We start from the raw sequence: 23,492 nt of genomic DNA, 5'->3' as shown, positions 1-23,492 counted from the left end.
GGAATCCTGGAATCTGATTATAGGATGTTGATTAGGAAAAGGGACTCTCTCTCTCTCTCTGAGCTGTTTTGCGTGGCGTAAAATACTTTTGCACTCTCTCTCAGCTTTTTGTGCTTGGTGTGAAATACCTTTTGCTCTCTCTCTCTCTCTCTCTCTCTCTCTCTCTCTCTCTCTCTCTCTCTCTCTCTCTCTCTCTCTCTCTCCCGTTTGTTTTTTTGCCTGTAAAAATACACTCTCTCTCTCTCTCTCTCTCTCTCTCTCTCTCTCTCTCTCAGCTCTTACTCGACTGGCGTAAAATACCGTGTTTTAACGAAATATTGCAACTCCGTTTAGGTACTGACAGGAACAAAACATCTAAATAGCTTCAGCCTCTTTACAATTCATCCACATAACAAAAAAAATAAAACCAGCGTTGTTATACTACAAACAAATTAATCTGAAAGAAATATAATATTTTTATTATGCATTCTCATAATTCTATTACGTTTTTAGAGAGAGAGAGAGAGAGAGAGAGAGAGAGAGATATGACGTCACTAGAAGAAGTCAAGATCCTCCACTCGTCTCGTCTCTTTCGCCATAGTCGACATCATTGATCTCTTTGACATCAAAGCTTTTTCTTCCCCTTGCAGACGCACAGGTGTATCTTGCGAAATGTACCTGAAACAGAGAGAGAGAGAGAGAGAGAGAGAGAGAGAGAGAGAGAGGCGGGGTCGTGTGAAATAGCTAAAAAAAAATTTCTTCATTTCTTTAGAGGTCAAGCGCGCTGTGTGTGTTTGTGCATGCGTGCGCTAGAGAGAGAGAGAGAGAGAGCGAATGAGAGAGGTGGTTATGGATAGTAAAAAAATGTTCTTTTTCTTACAGGTAAAGTACACTATGTGTGGGTGTGTGTGTGTGTGTGTGTGTGTGTGTGTGTGTGTGTGTGAGAGAGAGAGAGAGAGAAAGCCATCCCAATTTCCTTGACAATCAGTTTTGTTATGAGGCTTCGAAGCGTACTGAAAGCATTCCTAGAAAACCACGTGTCAAATTATTATTGATTTCTTAAAAAATGAAAAGTAATTTGGAATTTTTATGTCGCTTCCGTGCCTTGTCTGCCCCGTCTTAGAAACTTACGTGCGGGATTAATGGGGTGGGGGGATTGAAGGGAGAGAGGGGGTGGGGGGCCTAGTAATCAACAACGTTGTCATTAAAATGTCACGTTTCGTTAAGTCTGGAGAGGAAGGAAAATGGCTGGTGTCAGTTGCTTTCTGCCGATGACGTCATCTGGTGCAGAAAGGGTTTTTATTAAAGAGTAGAAATTGGACGGTTAATGAGGGACCCTATTATTTTTTTGTGTTAGAGGTCAACAAAATCTCTCTCTCTCTCTCTCTCTCTCTCTGTAGGAAGACTGACAGGCCATGTCCCCGATTGCAACCGGCGAATGAATTAAACTAGAGTATTTATGCTTTAATTGACCTCTTGAACAAATAGTCACCGGTGGGGGTTGGGGATCTGATCGCGGGTAGATATTGATTTTCTGCTGTGCTTGTAATTTCTTGCCGTGTTCAATTGTAACTTTTATTAAAGAGTCTCTAATTTTATTGGTTTATGTTTAATATTTCCATGAAATGGCCTTCAGTACTGTATTATTATTATTATTATTATTATTATTATTATTATTATTATTATTATTATTATTATTATTTAGGTAGTAGACCCTCTTTCAAACTGAATGCAGCTGTCATCTTCAATACTGTATTATTATTATTATTATTATTATTATTATTATTATTATTATTTATTAGTAATGTTTCTAAATGTAGGAAGTCGTTTAAATTATTTATAATATTTCCGTAAGTTGCTTATTGTTTCAGGAATAAAGTAACTGTTATCCCTTACAATTTGGAGGACTAGTAATCACTTCTCTTTATATATACTGTATATTTTTCAAATGTTTTTCAGTCGTCATTTTTTCTTAAATTTCATTTGTCTGAAGATTCACCAAAGAAAATCTGGTTTTATAAGCCCAGATAGATTGAAAATGGAGTCACATTAACGTTGGTCATCTTGCTGTAGTGTTCTCAGACTCCCATGACACAAAAAACCTTAGGCGTTAAACTCCATCCTGTTATTATTATTATTATTATTATTATTATTATTATTATTATTAAAAAATCCACAATATGTAAAATATAGCTATATAAAAATAAACTAAAAGTTTCGAACACTTGAACGGTGTTCCTCATCAGTCTAACGTTAAAATGTGTTTACATTTTAACGTTAAGACCGATGAGTGAACCGTTCATCATGTTCGAAAATTTTTGGTTTATTTTACATAGTAATATATTACTATAATTGTGGATTTTTATGATACAGATTTGCTTTTTCACGAAATTGTGAATCTATTATTATTATTATTATTATTATTATTATTATTATTATTATTATTATTATTATTATTCAGAAGATGAAACCTATTCATATGGAACAAGCCCACGAATGGGGCCATTGACCTGGAATTCAAGCTTCCAAAGAATATCAAGGTGTTCATCAGGAAGAAGTAAGAGGAGGTTAGGATAAACACAGAAAGAAAAGATCTCACTTATTAAAAAAGAAAAATAAATTAATAAACAGATAAAAATGTGTTAGAATGCGAGGAGAATAGAATAGTACCCCCTCCATTCCATTCTCCTCTCCCCTTGACGTTAAAGGGAAAATGAAAAGGCTCTCTCCACAGTTTGTCAAGAAGACGCTTATCATATAATGAGTTAATTGTTTTAGCTCATTACGGCTTCTCCGTTAAAATGCTAACTGCTCGTATGAAAATAATTGCGCCAGAGATACTGTTATGTTGAGACAGGCTGCTAATTACCCTTAACAACGGGATAATTGTAATTGCTAATTGATTGTTATAATCGAGGTAATTGCTATATACTTTACGGTAAAGAAAGCTGTTTCGGCGTACTGTTGATAGAATTTCAATGCGCATAAATTGGGTCAGTGATTATTATTATTATTATTATTATTATTATTATTATTATTATTATTATTATTATTATTGAGGTAGTAGGCCCTCTTTCAAACTGAATGCAGCTGATGCAGCCATCACCTTCAATACTATATTGTTATTATTATTATTATTATTATTATTATTATTATTATTATTATTATTATTTAGTAGACCCTATTTCAAAATGAATACAGCTGATGCAGCTGTCACCTTCAGTAATGTATTATTATTATTATTATTATTATTATTATTATTATTATTATTATTATTATTATTATTATTTGAAAAATAAATACATCTAATAAAAGACACGTAGTAAAAATACATCTGGAAACAAAACAAAAATTAAAAATATACCTCAAAACAGTTAAGAAATCGACCAGTTCGCCGCAAGAACTGGTCACGCAGAGACACACTCGCCGACAGGAAATTTCCTTTTGGCGTCTGTTTCCTCCTCGTTTTTTTTCTTTTTTTTTTTTCCCTGACGTCCCGTCCTTCCTTTCGTGGTTAAGCCTCATCCTCCTCCCTTCCTTTTCCTCCAGCTCTTGACTCGATCCACTCCAAGCCTGGGCTATAAGAGGGCATTAGGCTGCCCCTTTTAAAACTCGGACCTCGTTTCGATAGCAGGAAATGACTGTTGAATTAGTCGTGTGGATTTCTTTGTGTGCGCTGCAGAAGGCTGTGATAAACTAAACGGGCACTCTGTGCGTTTTCTGTCTTCTGAGAGAAGGAGCGTTTTTACCTCGTCTGCGGGAAATGGCTCGATTCAGAGGGATTCCCGACGAGAATCCCTTTGAAGGATAGAGAGAGAGAGAGAGATTTTTATGTAGCCTGTGTTTGAATATATGGCCCCGTCGTAATGTGGTAAACCTAAGCTCCTTTTCACACTTCGAAACATCATGTATGCCTCTTCTCGTCGTCCATCTCGAGGCTCTCTCGGGAACGGTTTTACGCAGCGGCGTTAAGGTCACTGAACGCAGCCCGTAGTCCTCCCTCCCTCCTTGTTCCTGCAGCTTTACTGGACATCTGCCAAAATCCTTCGCCGGTGTTACTCCAATTGCCAGGATGCCGGGGCTGTGTATGACCGCAGGTCGGGTTAATGGCGTATTCTCTTGAGCATTTCAAAGCTTTCGTGATTTGCAATGTCTATTATTGAGGATCTCATTTAAATTTGCAAAGTCATTTCACTCTGTAGAAGCTTCATTTACAAGTTCACGTCATTGCAGCTCCCATTTGGACCAGTTCACGTTTTGCATAATCATAGGCCGCGGTGACTCTTCAATAGGATGTGTAAGCGTGACTTATAATAATAACAGGATAAATTCTCTCTCACTACATATACTTGGAAGCACAGCTGACATTCCCCACCCATATTCAAGTACACGCTGTAGCATATGTGAGGATGTCAGTGGGGAATTCGGGGAGAGGAAAGGGTAGACCCACATAATGTGGTATTTCCCCCATCTCGTGATTATAGACAGATGTGTGCTGCATTATTCCGTGTCACGATCAGTCTTATTTAAAAAAGTATAAATCTGTGAATTAGTATGCCCAAACAGAAGAATGTACTGTATGTATGATATTCTTATAAGAAATAATTATTGGTCTTTATAAAAAAAAAAAGCATGTCTATGAATTACTATGTCCAAACAGCAGAATGACGCATGACGCTGCAGTGCATTATACAAAGGGCTTCATTGTATGTATAATGTTCTTATGAAGACCAGTAATCACTGGCTATCCAGTGGTACGTTAGATCATCAGGCGGAAATGACACCGTCCTTAAAATATATTTGCAATTTCCAACAATCGTTGCGGTTCCGTTCGATCGTCGGTTCATCGTCGTCGCCTGTGTCAGTATAATCATCAGCGAAACGGAAGTGACGGTGCTATTACGAAGAGAATATCGAATTGCGATTTTTTTACGTTTCCTCAGTCATTTGTGTCCCTCTGTTCTGGAGAAGCATCTGTGAAACTAGCGTATTTCTAAGGATGCTGTTTTTATGTATCGTTCCTTAATCACAGCTTTGTCTCATTTGATGGTGGTTAATAGTACAACGAGAAAAGTTGTAAATGATGTTGACTTCCCTTTAATGTTGTGGGGTAATTTTGATTAGTTCCATTTGTAAAAGGTGTAAACATTTTTTTTCATTGACTCCAGTGTACATCACATTCTTGTTTCATCTGACAGGCTATTAATGTAGCACGTACCATAAAATCTCCTTTTCTTTTTCTTTACGCCTTGTCGAGCCGTTTACACTCATTCAGAGTAAAGCGTTACTTTCATTATATGTTTACAAGAAATACTTTCTGAAAAAGATCTGAAGTTTAAGCCGGAAAAGATTTCAAGTTTTCCCCGCACATTGGAGTCATCAAAGTATTCCAAACTTCAAAAAGTATTTTGGTGAACTCTGGAGGGGAGCTCTCTCTCTCTCTCTCTCTCTCTCTCTCTCTCTCTCTCTCTCTCTCTCTCTCTCTCTCTCTGACCTCCTTTAAAAAGGGATGATCCCCCATAGTCCTCTTATAATACAAGGAGTTTGTGTGTTGTGTTTATGCAAACCTTTTGACTTCTACGTTGCCTCTGGGACTCGGCGCAGTCGCGTAAACAAAAGAGCTGCGGATTGCGAAGTTGCGCTTCCGTTTACACAAGCACCGTTCCTGGTTCCTGGTACCTCGGTGCTCGCTCCACAAGCAGTCTTAAAATAGTTTTCCTGATTTTTGTAATTTCGGTTTAAAATAATCCCTTTTTTATGACGCTAATATTTCACTCGTTAATCAGTGAATCTTTCGTTTATGAGATTTTGATTTTAGCGAAGCCTTTAATGGTTACCTTATCTTGACGTCTTTTATCGTTTTGTATTTTTTCGTCTAGTCCCTCAGGATTTTATCTAATTCTGTCTGCCGCCACGTGTACTGAGGGTTTTAAGTCTTTGTGCCCTTCTAACCTTTTCCTAATAACTGCATATGTTACCCCGTATACTCCACTCATTATTTTCCATTATATTCCCACACTCAGTAGTCGTAGTAAAGTAATTCGAGTTGATTTCCTTTTTTTTTTTTTTTTTTTTTTTTCATCTCCTCTACTCCCTCGTCTTCGCCTTCGTCAGTAACTGACTTGCTTATTTGGAATTCCAGCCCTTTTGTCAGTACACTCCCTGTGACTGTTTAACAGTCTTAATTTATTTTCCTAGATCAGTTTCAGTAGTAACGCCCATTCATTTCACACGAATACTTATCAACATTGCAGATTTATCCGAAGAAAAAACTTGGTTATATTTCATGAAGGCAAACTTGTTTTATTGTTTCAATTCTTATTGACATTATTATTACTGGTGAAGGATGTCAGTGTAAATTTATATATATATATATATATATATATATATATATATATATATATATATATATATATATATATATATATATATATATATATATATATATATACTGTAGTGTTTATATACACATGTATATATATACAGCGTATATATGCATATATGTGCATGTATATATATACACGTATATGTATGTATTTATGTTTGTGTACATTATATATATATATATATATATATATATATATATATATATATATATATATATATATATATATATATATATATATATATATATATATTAATATATTTACACGAACATCATTGTGATTTTTTTTACCATTTTAATGACTCAAAAGGATTATTATTATTATTATTATTATTATTATTATTATTATTATTATTATTATTATTATTGTTATTATTATTATTATTATTAACCTACGTGAGCCTAATCACCTTTATGCCCCCGTGCAACAAGGGCTAATGTTCTCCTCCTCTCTCGCGTTGCAGCAAATGCTGGTGAAGCAGAGAAGCGTTCACGATGAACCACAGGGCCTGGACAACAAATTCGGCTGGATCAAGGGCGTCTTCGTCAGGTGTCTGCTGAACATCTGGGGCGTCATCCTCTTCCTCAGGCTTTCTTGGGTCACGGGCCAAGCCGGAATCTGTAAGTAATCTCTTTTTCCGTTAAGACACTGAAGATAAGTGGTGCTATTGTTGTTGTCAGTATAGAACACTGTAGAATACCAATTGTTATTCAAAAGAAGACAGTAAATTGTGTTGTTATTATTATTATTATTATTATTATTATTATTATTATTATTATTATTTATTACTGCAAGTAGAGAAATTAAGAATTATATGAATTTGGGATACTTGCGGCTTTGCTGAGTGAAAACGTCAAAAATTTGGTCATCAGAAGAAAATGAGGGTAGGAATAACTGACTAGCGAGTCGAGAAACAGATTTTAGATTAGCCGAGTAATTTTCTCTCTCTCTCTCTCTCTCTCTCTCTCTCTCTCTCTCTCTCTCTCTCTCTCTCGTTCTGAATATTTTTGTCATGCCTACATGGCCATTTTTCTTGATATGAGTAAGGGTGAAGTAGAGTTGTTTTGTAGATGAATATCAGGAGTTTGTCAATATTCATTCCCGCTGTTTTCTCTCCCCAGTGCAAGGCATGGCTATCGTTACTTGCGGTAATGTTGTCACCACCATCTCTGCTCTCTCCATGTCGGCTATTTCCACCAATGGACAAATCAAAGGAGGTGAGATAATCACGTTCAAGAGACCCGAAAGGGCTTGCTTCGCCTGTTTTTAATGCATTATATTTGTTTCAGTTCAGCGTTACTGGTCTTATATATGAGACTTAAACCTTTACCACTGCTATCAGTTTTCCCCGTGGTGCCGTCAGTGCACCTCATGCGGTGCACTGTAGGCATTACTTAAGGCTCTTTGCAGCGTCCCTTCCTTGGGCTCCTAGCTGCAACCCCCTTTCATTCCTTTTACTGTAACTCCGTTCATATTCCCTTTCTTCCATCTTACTTTCCACCCTCGCCTATCAATTGTTTCATAGTGCAACTGCTTTGAGGGTTTCCTTCTGTCACACCTTTCAAACCTTCTACTGTCAATTTTAGTTTCAGCGCTGAATGACCTCATGGGTCTTAGAGCTTGGCTTTGCCTAAATTCAGTATTCTATTTAATTCTGTTCCGCTATAAGCTTTGGCTTCCTTAAGTGTGGTCGAAGCAGACACAGTTGACCTTTCGTTCCTGGAATGTGACATTTCCAGGATTTGACCGAATTCGTGTCAATATTTCACATGCCTTAAGGTCACGAGATACTATGATGTAACTCGTAATGCGTAGATGTTTTTGTTAAGTTCTCCTTCTAATCCCTCTATACCTTAGATTTTTGTCTCTGTAAAAGCTTTATTCTCATCCATTAATCACTGCTACCTTGATTCTGTTTATTAAAAATATTTTCAATACCCAATAGAGTCAATTATTCGCTGTATAAATATTGAAGGAAAGTTTTTTTTTCTCTCTCAAAATTCAGGCTAAAATGGATCAGTAGCCGCCCATATTGAAAAGCTCGTATTTTTTCCTCTCAAGATATTGTAAGTTTTATTTAATTCGCTTCACCAAAGGTATAAAACATTAGCTAACTAGTAAAGTTGGAGGACAGCAGTTCTCTCCTAAATAACCAGCTAATCGTGTGATCAAAATAATCCAAAGCTTTCATCCCACTTTCTACTCGCATTTCAGGAGGAACCTATTACATGATCAGCCGTTCGCTGGGACCCGAATTCGGTGGTGCCATCGGTCTCATCTTCTCCCTGGCCAATGCCATCGCCGCGTCTATGTACATCGTAGGTTTCTGCGAGTCTATGAACGATCTCCTGGCCACGTTCGATGTCAAGATATTCGACGGAGGCGTGAATGACGTCCGTCTGGTCGGGAGCATCACTCTCGTGGCCCTGACGGCAATCTGCATCATTGGCATGGAGTGGGAAGCTAGGGTATGTTGCGTTGACCACCTCTTCGTTTGTTTTTTTTTTGCCGAAGTGGACCAGCACACACATGGAAGCCAGAAAGTTCATTTGAATTGAAAGAGAGAGAGAGAGACACTCTGAGCAAATGAACTCAAATGTTCTTGGTTATGAAAGGGCGAACTGGCCATTTTTCTTTATTTCAAGAGCTTATTTTCATGTAAAAGGAACTTTGATATGTAGCATATAACTGCAGAAGGCATGTGCTGTATTGTGTGTGGTATGAATGTGGCAGAGTAACGCGTATAATTGATTTATAGAATTAGCTTGTATGTGTATATTTTTTACTATGGTATTTTGACATTTTAAATATATATGACAGAAATGCAAATCCTGTATTTATAAACTAAATGGGTTACAGTTAGAGGTCAGTGCAATCTTACGGATATGCTTCGTTACAGGCACAAATCGTGTTGTTGATGGTCTTGCTGGTGGCAATATTGGATTTCGTCATTGGAGCTTTCGTGGGTCCTCTCACAGATGAGGAAATTGCTAAAGGATTTGTGGGCTTGAATGGTAAGAACATGAAATGTTGGTCATTTTTCCATTAGGCTAGAAGAGCATGCATGCCTTTCTAAAACATTGAATGTTGATTTCATGAAACAAGTACAGCACAAAGAAAGAAATCCATTTGCATTAAAGTTTACGTGTCATCCAAATCCCCAGTACAGGATCCCTCTTAGGGGTTGAATGTCCAAGCAGGAGTGAATCCGTATCCTAGCAAAGTATTGATTGTTTGTTTTGGGGCAAAAAGCCAACATAATTTACCAAAAAAAAAAAAAATAAGTATTCAGAGCTTGTTACACCGGGCTTGAGCACAGGGATAGTAATGATGTCATAGTTGTTAGAAGCTTTTATATTATATTAAACTGGCCTTGATCAGCCCAGCCCACAGGTGTTGAAATTTCGATTTCCTCTGTACAGTCCTGTTTGTCTAACTCCAACAGGTACTGTACTCGTTGAGAATCTGTACCCGGATTACCGTAAGGATGATGTCGGACAAGATATGTCCTTCTTTGGAGTTTTCAGCGTCTTCTTCCCTGCTTGCACTGGTATTCTCGCTGGAGCCAATATTTCTGGAGACTTGAAGGTAACCACAACAGGAAATTACCCAAGAATATGAAAACTTGACCATTCACATAAATTATTTTTTTATCATTAAACATTCTGTGTTCTATATATGATAATAGATAAACATTGCTGAATGAACTAAACTTGATAAATGCAAAAATTTCACACGCTTTTGTGTACGTGTTGAAGGAGAACAAGTAATTATTTTAAATATTTTTTGGTTATTTTAAGTGAAACTACTTTTGAAGTATTAGTTTACGTGGAACAAGTTTGAGGGACTGCTATAATTTAGTGAGTGATGTCAGTTAATTACAACCTGTATATTTTGTACGTTTCCAGGATCCTTCGTCTGCTATCCCAAAGGGCACTCTACTAGCCATCTTCCTCACCTACATATCCTACCTCTTGTTCGTCCTCTTGTGTGGTGCTGTCGCGGTGAGAGATGCCACTGGCAACATCACGCACGTTGCCGACTGGTCCTTTGCCAACTGCACTGGAGATACAGTCTGCGAATATGGCCTGCAGAACAGCAGTCAAGTGAGTCGTCGTTCTTTTGTTGACATGGTTCTCATCTGGTCTTTGTAACTCTCCTGAGATCACTCTTCAGTATGCTCACATATAATTATATGAACATGACTGCTTATATGTTCATCAGTCATACAGCAATTGGGAACTTGAAAACAGCCACAAACTGGAGAACAAATATATTCAGTATATATTCAAAACCACACGCAGTTTCAGAGCGTCAGGCTTCCTCTTCAGCATGGAGACATTGAAAGCCAACTACTGCAGTTATGTTGTAGTGTCTCTACACTAAAACTCGACATTAATAACTGAAGAGCAGTATGCTCAGACCCAGAAACACAGGAAGCAGAAACATAGAAACATATCGCGAGAAGTAGTCTTTCGTGATTAAAAAAAAAAAAAGAAATGTCTACTTTTAGACCGAAATCAATGCTCATAAGAATTCTTTTCTTCTCCATTATTCACATTCTCCATATTAAATTTCACGTTAGGTTGGCAACACTAGAAAAAACTCAACGTTCCCTTCTGGCCAAAGATGTTCCAGACATTTTTAGTTCACCAATTTGAAGTTATTTTATTTTAAGTTCAAAGTTCAATACCGATCTGTTGTCAACTGGGATCTTTCTCTTACAGGTCATGGAGCTGATCTCTATCTTCGGCCCTCTCATTTACGCTGGATGTTTCGCAGCCACCATTTCATCAGCTCTGGCTTCCTTGGTCTCTGCCCCAAAGGTCTTCCAGGTAAGAAGAAAAAATTCTAGAGGAGTTTGCATTTTGTATTCTGGATCTTCTAATTTTTAAAGCTTTTACGGTAATTAATGTAAACAGCATAGTGATTAATATTATCCGGGCATTTTGATGTGGATTCTTGTAGCAGGAATGACCCTCTAGTTAATTCTTCTAAGAATTTCATTATTTTAAGATATTGACAGATTTACAGCACAAATTGGGTCTTGATACAGTATAGCAATTTTTAGGCCCCTACCTTTGTTAGTTATCAGTGCATATCCATATGAAGAGAAGAGTAATTATTAAGAGGAAAATAAGAAAGGAGCAAGAATAAGGTGGTGTCAAATATATTAAAGCAGCCTAACAAGATGTAGCAGCTACACAATTCGAGAAGAAATAGAGGGGTCAGAAACACTGTGTATACATGCAGTCCTTGACTTAGACCATAACAATTTCAGACAGCTGTCAACAATAGTACATTAAATTGAAGTGCAGTACTTTAAAAGCAGTGTCATTTCACAAATAAAGTGGATAACCAGTCAAGCAATGACATACAGTATTCTTTCATCAGTATGCTTTTGCTTTTGTTACCAGTGGGTGTGAATACAGGTTGTCAGAAGGATTGCAGAAATAACAAATAAACTGCAGCCCATAGTAACCTGTAATACATTCTTAATAAAAACAATGAATTCAGGCTTATGTAATAACGAAATATGAATAAATCAACTTACTGCATACTAGTAAATAGTGAATTCTTAAACCTATCATATCAATATAGCGTGTGGTAGCAAAAGTCAAAAACTTTGGAATAGATACTTTACTCTAATTACTTTGTTGTAATTTACATGCCAGATATTTACGTTAGTAATGATGATTCGTTTCCAGGCTCTGTGCAAGGACAAGCTGTACCCTTACATCGAATTCTTTGGCAAAGGATATGGGAAGAACGACGAGCCATACAGAGGATTTGTGTTGGCCTTCTTCATCATTCTCATTTTTACCCTCATTGGTAAGATACATACCACCATTTTAATTTTTTTTTTTATTGATTTATTTACAAATTGTGATCAGGCTGTAAGGATTTGGTGTTTCACCACTGCAGATTGTTTTAATAATAATAATAATAATAATAATAGTAATTAAAATAAACTATCTTGTTTAATAATAATAATAATAATAATAATAATGATGATGATGATGATAATAATAAACTACCTAAGATAAATGAGAATTTCACTATACAGTATACATGTACATAACCGAGGAATTGTTTGAACACAGAATATACAGGTTTTTGGCCAAGAATGTTAACGGACCTGTGAGTCATTTTTATGTTAATCTGAACACAATATGACTTTTAGTCTGCTGCTTTCCCAGTTCATTAGTTTCCTTTGCCTGTTCTCGCCATCACAGCCCGTCTGGATGCCATTGCACCAATCATCACAAACTTCTTCTTGGCTGCGTACGCCCTGATCAACTTCTCCACTTTCCATGCCTCGATGCAAAAGGTTCCTGGATGGAGACCTACGTTTAAGGTGAGGGTGGAAGCAGTGAATGACAGTAAGACTGGATTTATAATAGGTTGGGGGCCTGGGAAGACTTATTTTATTGTAGCAGCCGATGAGGCAGTCAACCGAAAACCTAATTCTCTGATCTTAAAAGAGTACCATTGGTATTGCAATACATAGTATTGTTGGGTACGTGGGTGCTAAATGTGTCAAATGCAGTGTGGATAGCAGTATTGGGACTTAGTGTTTGTTTCAGACAAAATTTTAAATCGTTTTAAATCACTGTGACAAGCTGTCTTGGAGAGCTGGTGTTAGTACCTTCAGTTAGATATCTTGAAACAGTTTTATTCATTCTTTAAAAGAGTTTTACAGTAACATGCTGCTTAAACCACCTTTCATTTCTATTGTATCATGAAAGCAACCTCTTATTCATTCGTGTAATTCATCTCTCTCTCTCTCTCTCTCTCACACAAACACACACACAATAACACACAAGTAGTTCTCTTTCATTTTCATATCAAAATCCCAAATTATCAGACCATCAGTTCGTATCCCTAAGATATGAGTAGTACACTGTCTTTTAGGCAGCATGGTACCACACAAGAATGAATTAAATGCCCTCTGCTAAGCCCACTTTGAAGACCCCTCTAAACTACCCGGTAATATTCCTCAGCACACTGTTGGGAAGATGTATTTACATTATCACCATTTTTCTTGTTTTCTTTTATTTTGTAGATTTGTTGGTCTGAATCTTTGTGCCATATATTTCAATGAAATTCCTACTCTTTAGCTTATGTTTTCTGTAATTATTTTCAGTTTTATAATAAGTGGCTTAGTTTGGTTGGCGGTTTGATGTGCACTGCCATTATGTTCCTCATCCAGTGGTGGACAGCCTTGCTGACTGTACTGATCATCGTTTTGCTCTATGTCATTGTGTCGTACAGAAAACCAGGTTTGTATTTTTTCCAGAAAGGTTCTTTTTCTACTGTAGTAACCCTCGAGACAAAATGAAATAGTTATCTGTTGCAGTGACACTGTTGATAGCCTGTTTGTTTTGATTTTACTACAGTATCCACATATAGGAGGTATTCGTTAAATAGTTTATTGTGCAAGGTAACATTTTTACCTTAATGAAAACAGACGTCTAAGTATTTGTTACACACTGGCTATGCTCATTGTGAATGGTAAACAAGAGTAAGAATTTCTGTGAGAAAACAGAGACCCCCTGACCTGGAATCGTTTTGTTACGTGACCTTTTGTGCTATCTTTTCAGATGTGAACTGGGGATCTTCTACGCAGGCACAGACATATTCCTTAGCCCTCAACTCTGTTACTGCTCTTAGTAATGTCGAAGAACATATCAAAACATACCGTCCTCAGGTGTTAGTGCTGACTGGTGCTCCTTCTTCTCGTCCTCCTCTTATTCACTTTGCAAATGCCATCACCAAAAACATGTCTTTGCTCATAGCCGGTCAATGCCTTGTGGTGAGTTCATCCTTCAGCGATTGAAAGAATTTAACTCTGCCAACATCCGTGGCCATTTTATGAATTAGTTACCGTTCAGAAATATAAACAGTAATGTAACTATTGTGGATTGTGATATATATATATATATATATATATATATATATATATATATATATATATATATATATATATATATATATATATATATATATATATATATATATATATGTATATATATATATATATCACCTCCCAAGAAATTAGCTTTGTTTATTCAGATGCGGAGTATTGATTTCGAAGTCTTATGAACATTTTTGTTTCTCAGAATCTTAAATTAGTGGCATATAAACTCGCAATGTATATAGACAGATATCTCAGATTTATGCATATTTAAGAAGTCCGTACTCAAAGCACTGAAATTCTTTTGCAAAAAGCATATAAAAAATTTTTCTTTTGCAGGAACAACAATCAAAGAGAATCCGTTCCCACTTGACACTAGACGCCAACAGATGGTTATCAAGCCACAAGATTCGTGCTTTCTACTCTTTGGCTGATGGACCATCCATGGAACTGGCAGCCAGGACACTCATGGCAAATGTTGGGCTTGGAAAACTTCATCCTAACACCATCCTAATGGGCTACAAAACTAATTGGCAGAATTGTCCTTTCGATGAACTCAATAGTTATTTCAAGATCATTCAGTAAGTTCTCATTATTATTAACAATGATCCGCTTAATTAAAAGAATACTCATAGTATCATGAGTCTTGAATTGGAGAAACAAATCCACAGTTATGTAACCTGCTTTCTTTGCTGTAGCCTAGGTTTTGTCAGAAAAAAACTGTTTACGTAATTATTGTGCACTCCTAGGCGTTACAAACCTTTAGGGCATCTTGGTGAGAATTCTGATAAATCAATGAGGTTCCTATTTCTAATTGCAGCTACGCTTTCGACATGCACTTGGCCGTAGGCATCTTGCGAGTGGAAGGCGGACTAGATTACTCTACTGTTATTGAAACTATTCGACAGAACGGCGAAGCACCCGACCCTACTCCTCTGAGTGCAACCAACCCAGGAGGCAACGATACCAACCCAGGTTTCCAAGGTACTGCACATACTGTAATACTCTTGCCTCGATAAGTTTTCTGTATGCTTATTTCAACAACAATGTAGTACAGTATCGACATTCTCTTAATATTTTTACATAGGAGTGATCTTTCAATTTCAAATTGCACACGTTCTGAAGTTTTCTACTATAAATAGGATGTTCGATAGAGCACAGTGCTCAGAATTTTCAGCATACACCTCCAATATTTTTTTTAGAACTGAGTAGAAACATTGTAGAATGTACTGTGCTTTAGACTGAATGGTTAAGTTTGTCTTTGATGTAACATTTTGACTTTCATCTAGCACTGAGTGTTCAATGTTACTGTTAACTGTTTAGTAGAACGCTTCATGATATCGACTGGTTGACCTGTCATGAAGACCTAGATATGAAGTGCTCATTTGTGTGTGTGCGAACTAACATGAAACTAATTGGGTGTACTTCACTGCAATTATATGTCAATTTAGTACTTTTTTTTCTACATTGCATCTGGTGATAAGTGTTTTGATGCATTTATTCCAGCCCTAACCAAAGCCCTGTCAGTTGGGCTCCAAAAGATAATGAAAGGTAACAGCAAGGTAGTGACTATATTAGCTTAGGCTCATCCAAAGAGGCTTTACCTGATTACTGAAGGGGTAATGAGCTGGGAAGCAGCAAACTGCAATGTCAATGAGGACATCATTCCTAATGTCTGATGTTTATTCATTAGAAATAAATTATATATAATACTTGCGGTATTTATTCATTAGAAATCAGTTTTGATGTTTACGGTAATTACTCATAAATTCATTATAACAGTACAGTAATCATAAAAAAGAATATTGTTTTGTAAGTTGCTTCCAGTGACCTTATCTGTGAAGTGTTAAGTCTCAGTTAGGAGTCTACATTTGTTTCTGTGGAACCTGTTGGAGTAGTCTTTATAGTTTTGTCCCTTAAAGTTGAAAGGCAAGGATTTATGAGATCTAATGACACTGCTTGTAACTGAGAAATCATTAGCATTTAGCAAGTTTCAATGAGTTGAAATTAACTAGTACATATTCACAAACCAAGTCTCTGGCTACTTAGCTCACTGTTTCTCTTTCTTCATATAGTGGTACTCATGGGTCTTGCCGCAGTTATGTTAGATTAATAGACAGTCAGTTGTTGTGAGTTCGTCTCGTAAGCATGGTACGGTATTGTGTGTATGTTCATACAGTATAGGCATGACTGGCTTTGTTAGATGCCATGCATATGTAATAGTTTAGGTGGCATGTGCACAGACAGACTGATGTACATCTCTGGGAAGTGGTAAAGTATTTTCAAGTGAGTGATTAACGGCTCCTGATGTCATTCAGTATTTCCATGTGAGAAGTACCTGCTGATTATTCTTGTACTATTCTGTCACATCTGAAGTTTGTGCAAGAGTATTTTCCATGCTGAATTAGATTGATGAAGTTGTGAATTTGTAAAAAATATTACAAATTTTGTTCCCAAAAATAAGTCTGCTTTTGGTTAATGATTAAGGGTACTACAGTATTTAGTTAAGAAATATATAGGCATTTGAAGCTTAATGGTTTTATACTGTATATAGTCTGCAAATCTTCTACTTCCTTCGCAGTGAAAGAAAGTTAAGCAGCGACAGTATTTTTGGGTTTTTTTTTTGTGTGTTCATATCTTTCGAAAGTAAATACTACAGTATACTGTGCTTCCCAAACTAACCATTTTGAGTTTAAGATGTTAGCATTTGAAATTATCTGCTAGAGTATTTTGTTCTTGACCAGAAATTTTCTACTGCAGATAAGTAGATAATACTCATAAAGCTCATTTTATAGTTATATTCTCATGACCAGCAACACCTTTCAGAATTTTGAGGTTGCTATAAAGTGTAAAAATTCTTAAGTAAATGGAATAAAAAAAATTCCTTGAAGCAAAACAAAGCACCTTTGCTTGAAAGTACTTTTGTGATGTATGGCTAACTCTCTGGTGTGTGATTCCTTTGCCAGATACCCATTGAAATAGATAAGTAGAAAATAAAGGGGCTGATTCTTTACCAGTTCAGAATATATACAGTACAGTAGTACTAATGAAAAAGAGGGCTTTTAGAAATTTTCAGTTATCCAATAGTTCATGGTAAAGGAGATTCTGACTCAAAGTAAATATTTCTGTACTACTGGTGCAAGATAATTATGCATGCCATTTACCCAAATGTCTAACTTGTGGTGCAAAACCTCAGAAGAATATATGAAGTTACTGTAATAGGAAATGGGATGCAGAAACCTTGGATGTGATTCCTAGTGCAGACTGGTTAAATAGTGATTGGTCATATTGAAGAATTTTTGAGAAGTAAACTGGTGTAACTACAGTACTGTATAGGCTTAGTTACAAATGCATTTCCTGGAATGCAAGTGTCGGTGCTGTATTTGATATTTACACTCTTTACTTGATGTCTAATCCCCTTGATTTACTTTTGGTATTTTGTTAATAGAATTTTGCAAATCTACATGATATTGTCATGTAATGTTCAGTATTGTGGCTTCTGTTCTGTTACTTTTGCTGTGTATTACTAGAATTTCGTTTGATAGAATTCATCTTTTATAGTAGAAATAAGGGCATAAGAATGCCATGCACTGCTTGCAAGAGAGGGTTGTGCCATTACTTCCTTGCATGTTATCAGTAGTTTATAGCCAGGAAATTTAGTGCCTTGTAAAGTCTCAAACAAAAAACTGACACAAGTTAAGATAACATTTTTGTTTTATTGCTTGAGAATTTCCTGAGCCTGTAGTTCTTTATTCAGTGCCTAGGAATGTTTGCATCAAATACCTATCTTAAATTTTATTTTATGTTATGAGCCATAAGCTATTTAGTTCCTAAACAGTACAAAAGACATTGCCCAGCTAAAAACTATGAGTGGTTGCATACACTGTAGTCTATCACTGTACAGTATTTCCAAGTTTCAAATTTTTCATCGAAGATTTACCAAGTAATTGCTGTCTTAAAGTAAAATTGCCACCTAGTGTTTGTATCTAAAGTCATTTATCTCTCAAAATATCTAATAGGGTTCTCTTCTTATATCCTCAGCTTCTTACCATCCTTCAAGCACATCCCTAGCTACAAGTTATGCTCCAGACGACGAACCTTCCGGTGGAGGCCTGGGACTTAAACTTGGAAAGAAAAAGAAGGAAATACAATACACGAATCCTGGAGGAGAAGTTGTTGCTCCCCAGATAGTAGACGCCATGTTGAGATTCACCAGGAAACAACCCAAGGGCAACATTGATGTTTGGTGGCTTTTCGATGATGGAGGTAAGTTTATTCACTCATCTACTTGGGTGGCTCAGGCCTCATTTTGACTAATTGCCACTCATTCTAGACACCTAAAGTCCGTTACAAGGGCCTTGATTTTCTTTATTATAAGGCAGGACCATTACTCCTATGCTTGACTGTGTTTATTTTGATCAGCAGTGAATTTAAATTTAATTATTCATGTTTAATATTTACCAAATTTAATAGTTTCACATGGCCTGTAACTCATATCTCCACTGATTCCATACGTTTTGTGTTGATATTGGCTAGGATCATAAATTGGGTTGCTACCCTGTCATATTCATATCAGTTGAAGTGGATTGTATTGAACTTCTTAGTACCTACCTTCACATGGAAAAGAGTTAGAGGATATAAGATATTAAGATACTGTACTTATATATAAAGTAATTATGGTATGTAATTTATAATTGCTTTCGTTTTTCAATCCAGGCCTGACTCTGCTGATCCCTTACATCTTGACAACACGTTCCAACTGGTCTCAGTGTTCCTTGAGAGTTTTCTGTCTCGCAAATAAGAAGGTAAGGTGCTGGACGATGATGTCCATGTTGGAATACTGCATGTGCACTGCAGCTCAGCTGGAACTTTGTTGTGATACAAAGTGGTTCACCATCCATTGTGGAATCAATCTGATTCATAAATACCTCTTTAAGGAACAAAATTTGACAAGTATATGTGCATGCACGAAATAGTACAGTTACTCTTTTGTTACCAGGTGTGGCTCTTTTTTTTTTCCATTTTATAATCACCGACATCGGCATTTCAGGATGACTTAGCGTCTGAGCAGTTGAAGATGGCTGAACTCTTGTGCAAGTTCCGTATTGACTTTAGTGATGTAGTGATGATCCCAGACGTCCAGAAGAAGCCAAGGGAGGAATCAGTGAATGAATTCAATACCCTTATCAGTAAATTTGAAGTTATTCCAGAAGGTGAAAATGAAGGTAACTAATTTGAATTTGTTGTATCCATCCATGAAGTAAAATTGACAATATTATATGAACACTGAACCTTGAAGTTAGTTGGTAAAGAACCTCCATTAAATTTTTCATGCTCCATATATGTCTGGAGTAAGCCCATTGAAAATGGAATGGCAACATTAACTTTTTTACCCTTTTCAACATCACAATGATTGTAAGCATTGGCGAACCAACAGTACCAGAGTCTTCAGAGTCTCTTTTTTTAATTTTGGCAACACTTCTCTTTCTCAGAAGTTGAAAGAGAAAACAAGGAGGGCTGCATCACAGAATCAGAGCTGGTAGCTTTGCGTGAGAAAACCAACCGACATATTCGTCTGAGAGAGCTTCTGCTACAGCATTCTAAACAAGCCTCCTTGGTTGTGATGTGAGTACATTATTATAATGTTTCTGTAAGTCATTAGGGGAACTAAACCAAACTTTTTTTTTTATAAAACCACAGCAGTAAGCTTGAGATAATTTGTCTAAAACTGCAAATATTCAACCTGTTGCTAACATGAAAATAAATTATGGAGTGAATCCCATTTTAAAGTATAATATGTAAGTAGCTTAACTTATAATTCTTTACAGGGGTAATGCATTTTGCAGTGAAATTCTATGAAAAGGGAATATAAGTGTAAAGTACAGATTATTTAGGCTAAAATTATGGGAAATTAATTTTAGTTGGGGAATAGCCTGAGTGTTCACGTATAGACTAAACTTTAAAGTCTGTTATTTAAAAGATTTTGTTGCCCATTGGAAAGCCAGGTCACCCAAGAATCCGATAAGCCGAAGTGATTTTGTATTTACATCAGGAATAATGTGCTTATCAGGATGTAAATGAATTCTTGAGACCCCAGGGTATGTTTAGTAGATTTACAGTACATCAAGAATGTTTTGCAAATGCACATCAGAAGGGTCCTGCATTGAAATTTGTTCCACCATTTGCTAGATCTCGTTTCTTGGCTCTTATTGTTTGAAAGCATTTCTGTCAGCTGAAAAGTTTATATTCTGTGTGAAACAATCTGTACATCACAACTAACTTTTACTCTTTTTCTTCAGGACATTGCCAATGCCAGTGGTTGGGACAGTATCTGCACCTTTGTACATGGCTTGGTTAGAGACCCTTACCAAAGATATGCCACCCTTCTTACTACTGAGAGGAAACCAGTCTTCTGTGCTGACCTTCTATTCTTAAGCCATTTTCTGTGGTTAGCTGGTACTGTTTGATATTCATTCATTGTATGTCACCTGGGCATTTCACCTAATCATCAAGTATGTTTGTGTTGTCATAGTTGTGTTATGTGCAACTCATCCATCTCACAGATATTTTTTCCTTTCAACTTTTGTCATTCACACTCAGTAGTCATTCCATTCACAGACGACCCAGAATTGGTATCACACTCACAGGAAACTATTTCATCTGGGTTTTTTGTTTTTGTTTTTTCTGCAGATATGGAGATCTTAGTGTGTGATCTTCTAGTTGTATATACAAGTACATGAATACTGATATATATCTGAATAATTAATAGTAAGGGTACTAAGTACAAGGGCCTAAGGTAATACCAGAGTGGTGAAGAATGAATCATCTTGCAAAATATGTACAACTGCCAAGAAATTGCTTACTTGTGGTACCCTGGTTGCACTTTTTAGAAGTGTGAGTAGAGGAAATCTGAGAGATCTGTTTCTAATAAATGAAGATCTTTGAATGATGGTGCTTTGCACTTTAACATTATATGGAAATTGATGCGAGTCCACCGAAGAACAGTTTATCTTAAAGTTGGAAGTGAGGTAAACACGAGTTTTCTAAAGAGCAGGTGAAAGGAGTTTAGCCAGATGACAATAAAAACTTTTTAGTTGAGGAAAATAACACTGTAGATAAGCTTTTAGGTTAGAATTTGTTAAACTTGTATAAAAGACATGGCTTTGTAAACCATTGCATCTTTAATGTAGATTCCGTTACATCAAGAGTAAATAAGTTAAGGAAGATATCAGGAGACAACTGGAGCACTTGTGCATTGATAACTGAAAGGAAATCAGTTCAAATTGCTCATTACTGTAACTGGTGATCATTAATGCTCATATATAATGGTTACATTAACGAATTTGTATGGAATTTCATTGTTCTTTCAAGAATTCAGCACGTCAGCATAATACAGTTGATTGACAAAATTAGGGAAGTTGAAATTGTATGAATCCTACTCATTATTGCTACTGTTCTGTTTAGAAATTGGGTTTTTATTCTTGCTGAATATTTTTTCTTTAGGTAGTTGGTTATGTGCAAGGCACTGTTTTGTTACCAAATTATTTGGATACGGTTTTTCGGTAGGGGATCAAGAAAACCCAAAATGTGTCAATGTTCTTGTAATCATTCTTTGTTTGGATGCATCTGCAGTTTGCACTTGACGAAATTATCACTTAGAAACGACTTCAATTCAACTTAAATTTGTGCTGATCAGAGTTTCTGTTGAATGTTTCGCACAATCACGTAACTGACCTTACATAGGCGACATTTAACAATTACTTCTTATTTATTCTTCAACAATTATATAAACTGTTTACTTCATATTTTTGTACTATAGGTTTTAGTATAAACAGGCTGTATAGTGTAATTTATGAGTGAATGCAATGATATATTGTACATAAATATATAGTAATATTTTTGCAAGTTTTATCCGACCAATTAAAATAAGATCGTTCAGACAGATCCTAATTCACACAGATTTACGAAATGCCATTCAAGACAACAAAGTGACTAGCAGTTTGATGTCTCGTTTCACAGGAAATTTGTTAACATACGCCATTGCCTGAAGCTTCCAAAGTGTATTTTGTATTCATATTGCTTGGAAATCATTGTATGGTACTTCTAGATATTGTCTTCCCTGCATCAGGTTCCCAGAATTTCTGTTTACAATTGCCATACGTTCAGGGCAGGTCAAACTACAGAAATTGAAAATAATTTATATGCCTTATCTCAGATTTACCTCTATTACTGCCACCTTCCTAAATTTTTTTTTTACACATCTCTCGGCTGAATTTGATGAGTAATCTGTTTGGATTTGAATCTTGGTGAACATATTGAATGTTTGAGAGAGAAAAAAAAAGTAATCAGTCTCAAAAGAATATTAATTTGGGGGAAACTCCCCACTTAGTAATATGCTACAGCTTCGTCCTGAAGAGTGAAGATCAGTGGTGCTTAGAAGTGATATTGTTATGAGCAAATAACTTCATTTTATTGACACGGTATCACGTGTCTGTATTTCTTGGTTTTGATTGTTTTAAATTTACTCACTGTGTACAGTTGATAATCTAGAGAATGTCATTACAGGGTATTTTTTGAAGATTTGTACGTCTTTAAAAAGCAGTTACACTATCACAAAGTTGTGACAAGCCCTAAACTAATTGGAACAAAGCAAAATAGTTTAAGTGTACAGACATTTTTTCCTACAAACGCCAAGTCAAAAAATGGTATGTTTTGTTACAAAATGCAGGATTTGTAATATATTTTTGTGGAAAGAAATTTGAACAGAAATTTCGTATCAATTTGATTTACTCTGTAATCAGAATACTTTTGGAATGTAAAATAAATTAATTTCTTTTATTTGGACTTTCATTACTAACAACCTTTATTTCTACCAGTGATCCGTCTTAATGAAACCGCCATGCTAAAGAAATAACAAAAAAAGGTTTATTCATTTCCCACCCACCCTTCGTTTATGGCATGTCGTAATTATTTGCATACCACAATGTACGTATGTATGTTGCTAGCTCTTTATTTGATGCTTGAATAGGACGTGACGTAGCATTCCATTGATAGTCACTAGTGATCAGATGTTATCTTGGTGGCATCATGGACACGGTCCTTCACTCTTCCAAAAAAATTATAGGAATTTGGCAATTTGTTAAGTGCACTGCGTGTTCCTTGGGGAGTTTCAGTATTAAACATCTTTTGCTACAGGTTAATATTACAGT

General features: G+C 36.1%; 1 protein-coding gene across 4 annotated transcripts in view; it reads left to right on the top strand.

The window, feature by feature from the left end:
- The window catches only part of LOC136827940 (bumetanide-sensitive sodium-(potassium)-chloride cotransporter-like), an 88,207-nt gene extending 65,086 nt beyond the window's left edge, over positions 1 to 23,121 (top strand). For all 4 annotated transcript variants that reach the window (XM_067085769.1, XM_067085681.1, XM_067085601.1 and 1 more), the window contains 18 exons: positions 6,829 to 6,985; positions 7,487 to 7,582; positions 8,580 to 8,833; positions 9,265 to 9,379; positions 9,811 to 9,953; positions 10,274 to 10,471; positions 11,093 to 11,200; positions 12,074 to 12,197; positions 12,602 to 12,723; positions 13,513 to 13,648; positions 13,970 to 14,181; positions 14,623 to 14,864; positions 15,104 to 15,267; positions 18,325 to 18,549; positions 19,000 to 19,088; positions 19,334 to 19,508; positions 19,776 to 19,908; positions 20,583 to 23,121. In XM_067085769.1, the coding sequence (XP_066941870.1) occupies positions 6,829 to 6,985; positions 7,487 to 7,582; positions 8,580 to 8,833; positions 9,265 to 9,379; positions 9,811 to 9,953; positions 10,274 to 10,471; positions 11,093 to 11,200; positions 12,074 to 12,197; positions 12,602 to 12,723; positions 13,513 to 13,648; positions 13,970 to 14,181; positions 14,623 to 14,864; positions 15,104 to 15,267; positions 18,325 to 18,549; positions 19,000 to 19,088; positions 19,334 to 19,508; positions 19,776 to 19,908; positions 20,583 to 20,718 (2,829 nt within the window). In that variant the 3' untranslated portion in view covers positions 20,719 to 23,121. The remainder of the gene's footprint in view (positions 1 to 6,828; positions 6,986 to 7,486; positions 7,583 to 8,579; positions 8,834 to 9,264; positions 9,380 to 9,810; positions 9,954 to 10,273; positions 10,472 to 11,092; positions 11,201 to 12,073; positions 12,198 to 12,601; positions 12,724 to 13,512; positions 13,649 to 13,969; positions 14,182 to 14,622; positions 14,865 to 15,103; positions 15,268 to 18,324; positions 18,550 to 18,999; positions 19,089 to 19,333; positions 19,509 to 19,775; positions 19,909 to 20,582) is intronic.
- Positions 23,122 to 23,492: the final 371 nt, after the last annotated feature.

Source organism: Macrobrachium rosenbergii, chromosome 1 (genome assembly GCF_040412425.1).
Source record: "Macrobrachium rosenbergii isolate ZJJX-2024 chromosome 1, ASM4041242v1, whole genome shotgun sequence".
NCBI lineage: Eukaryota > Metazoa > Arthropoda > Malacostraca > Decapoda > Palaemonidae > Macrobrachium > Macrobrachium rosenbergii.
This window is presented reverse-complemented; position numbering and strand designations above follow the sequence as displayed.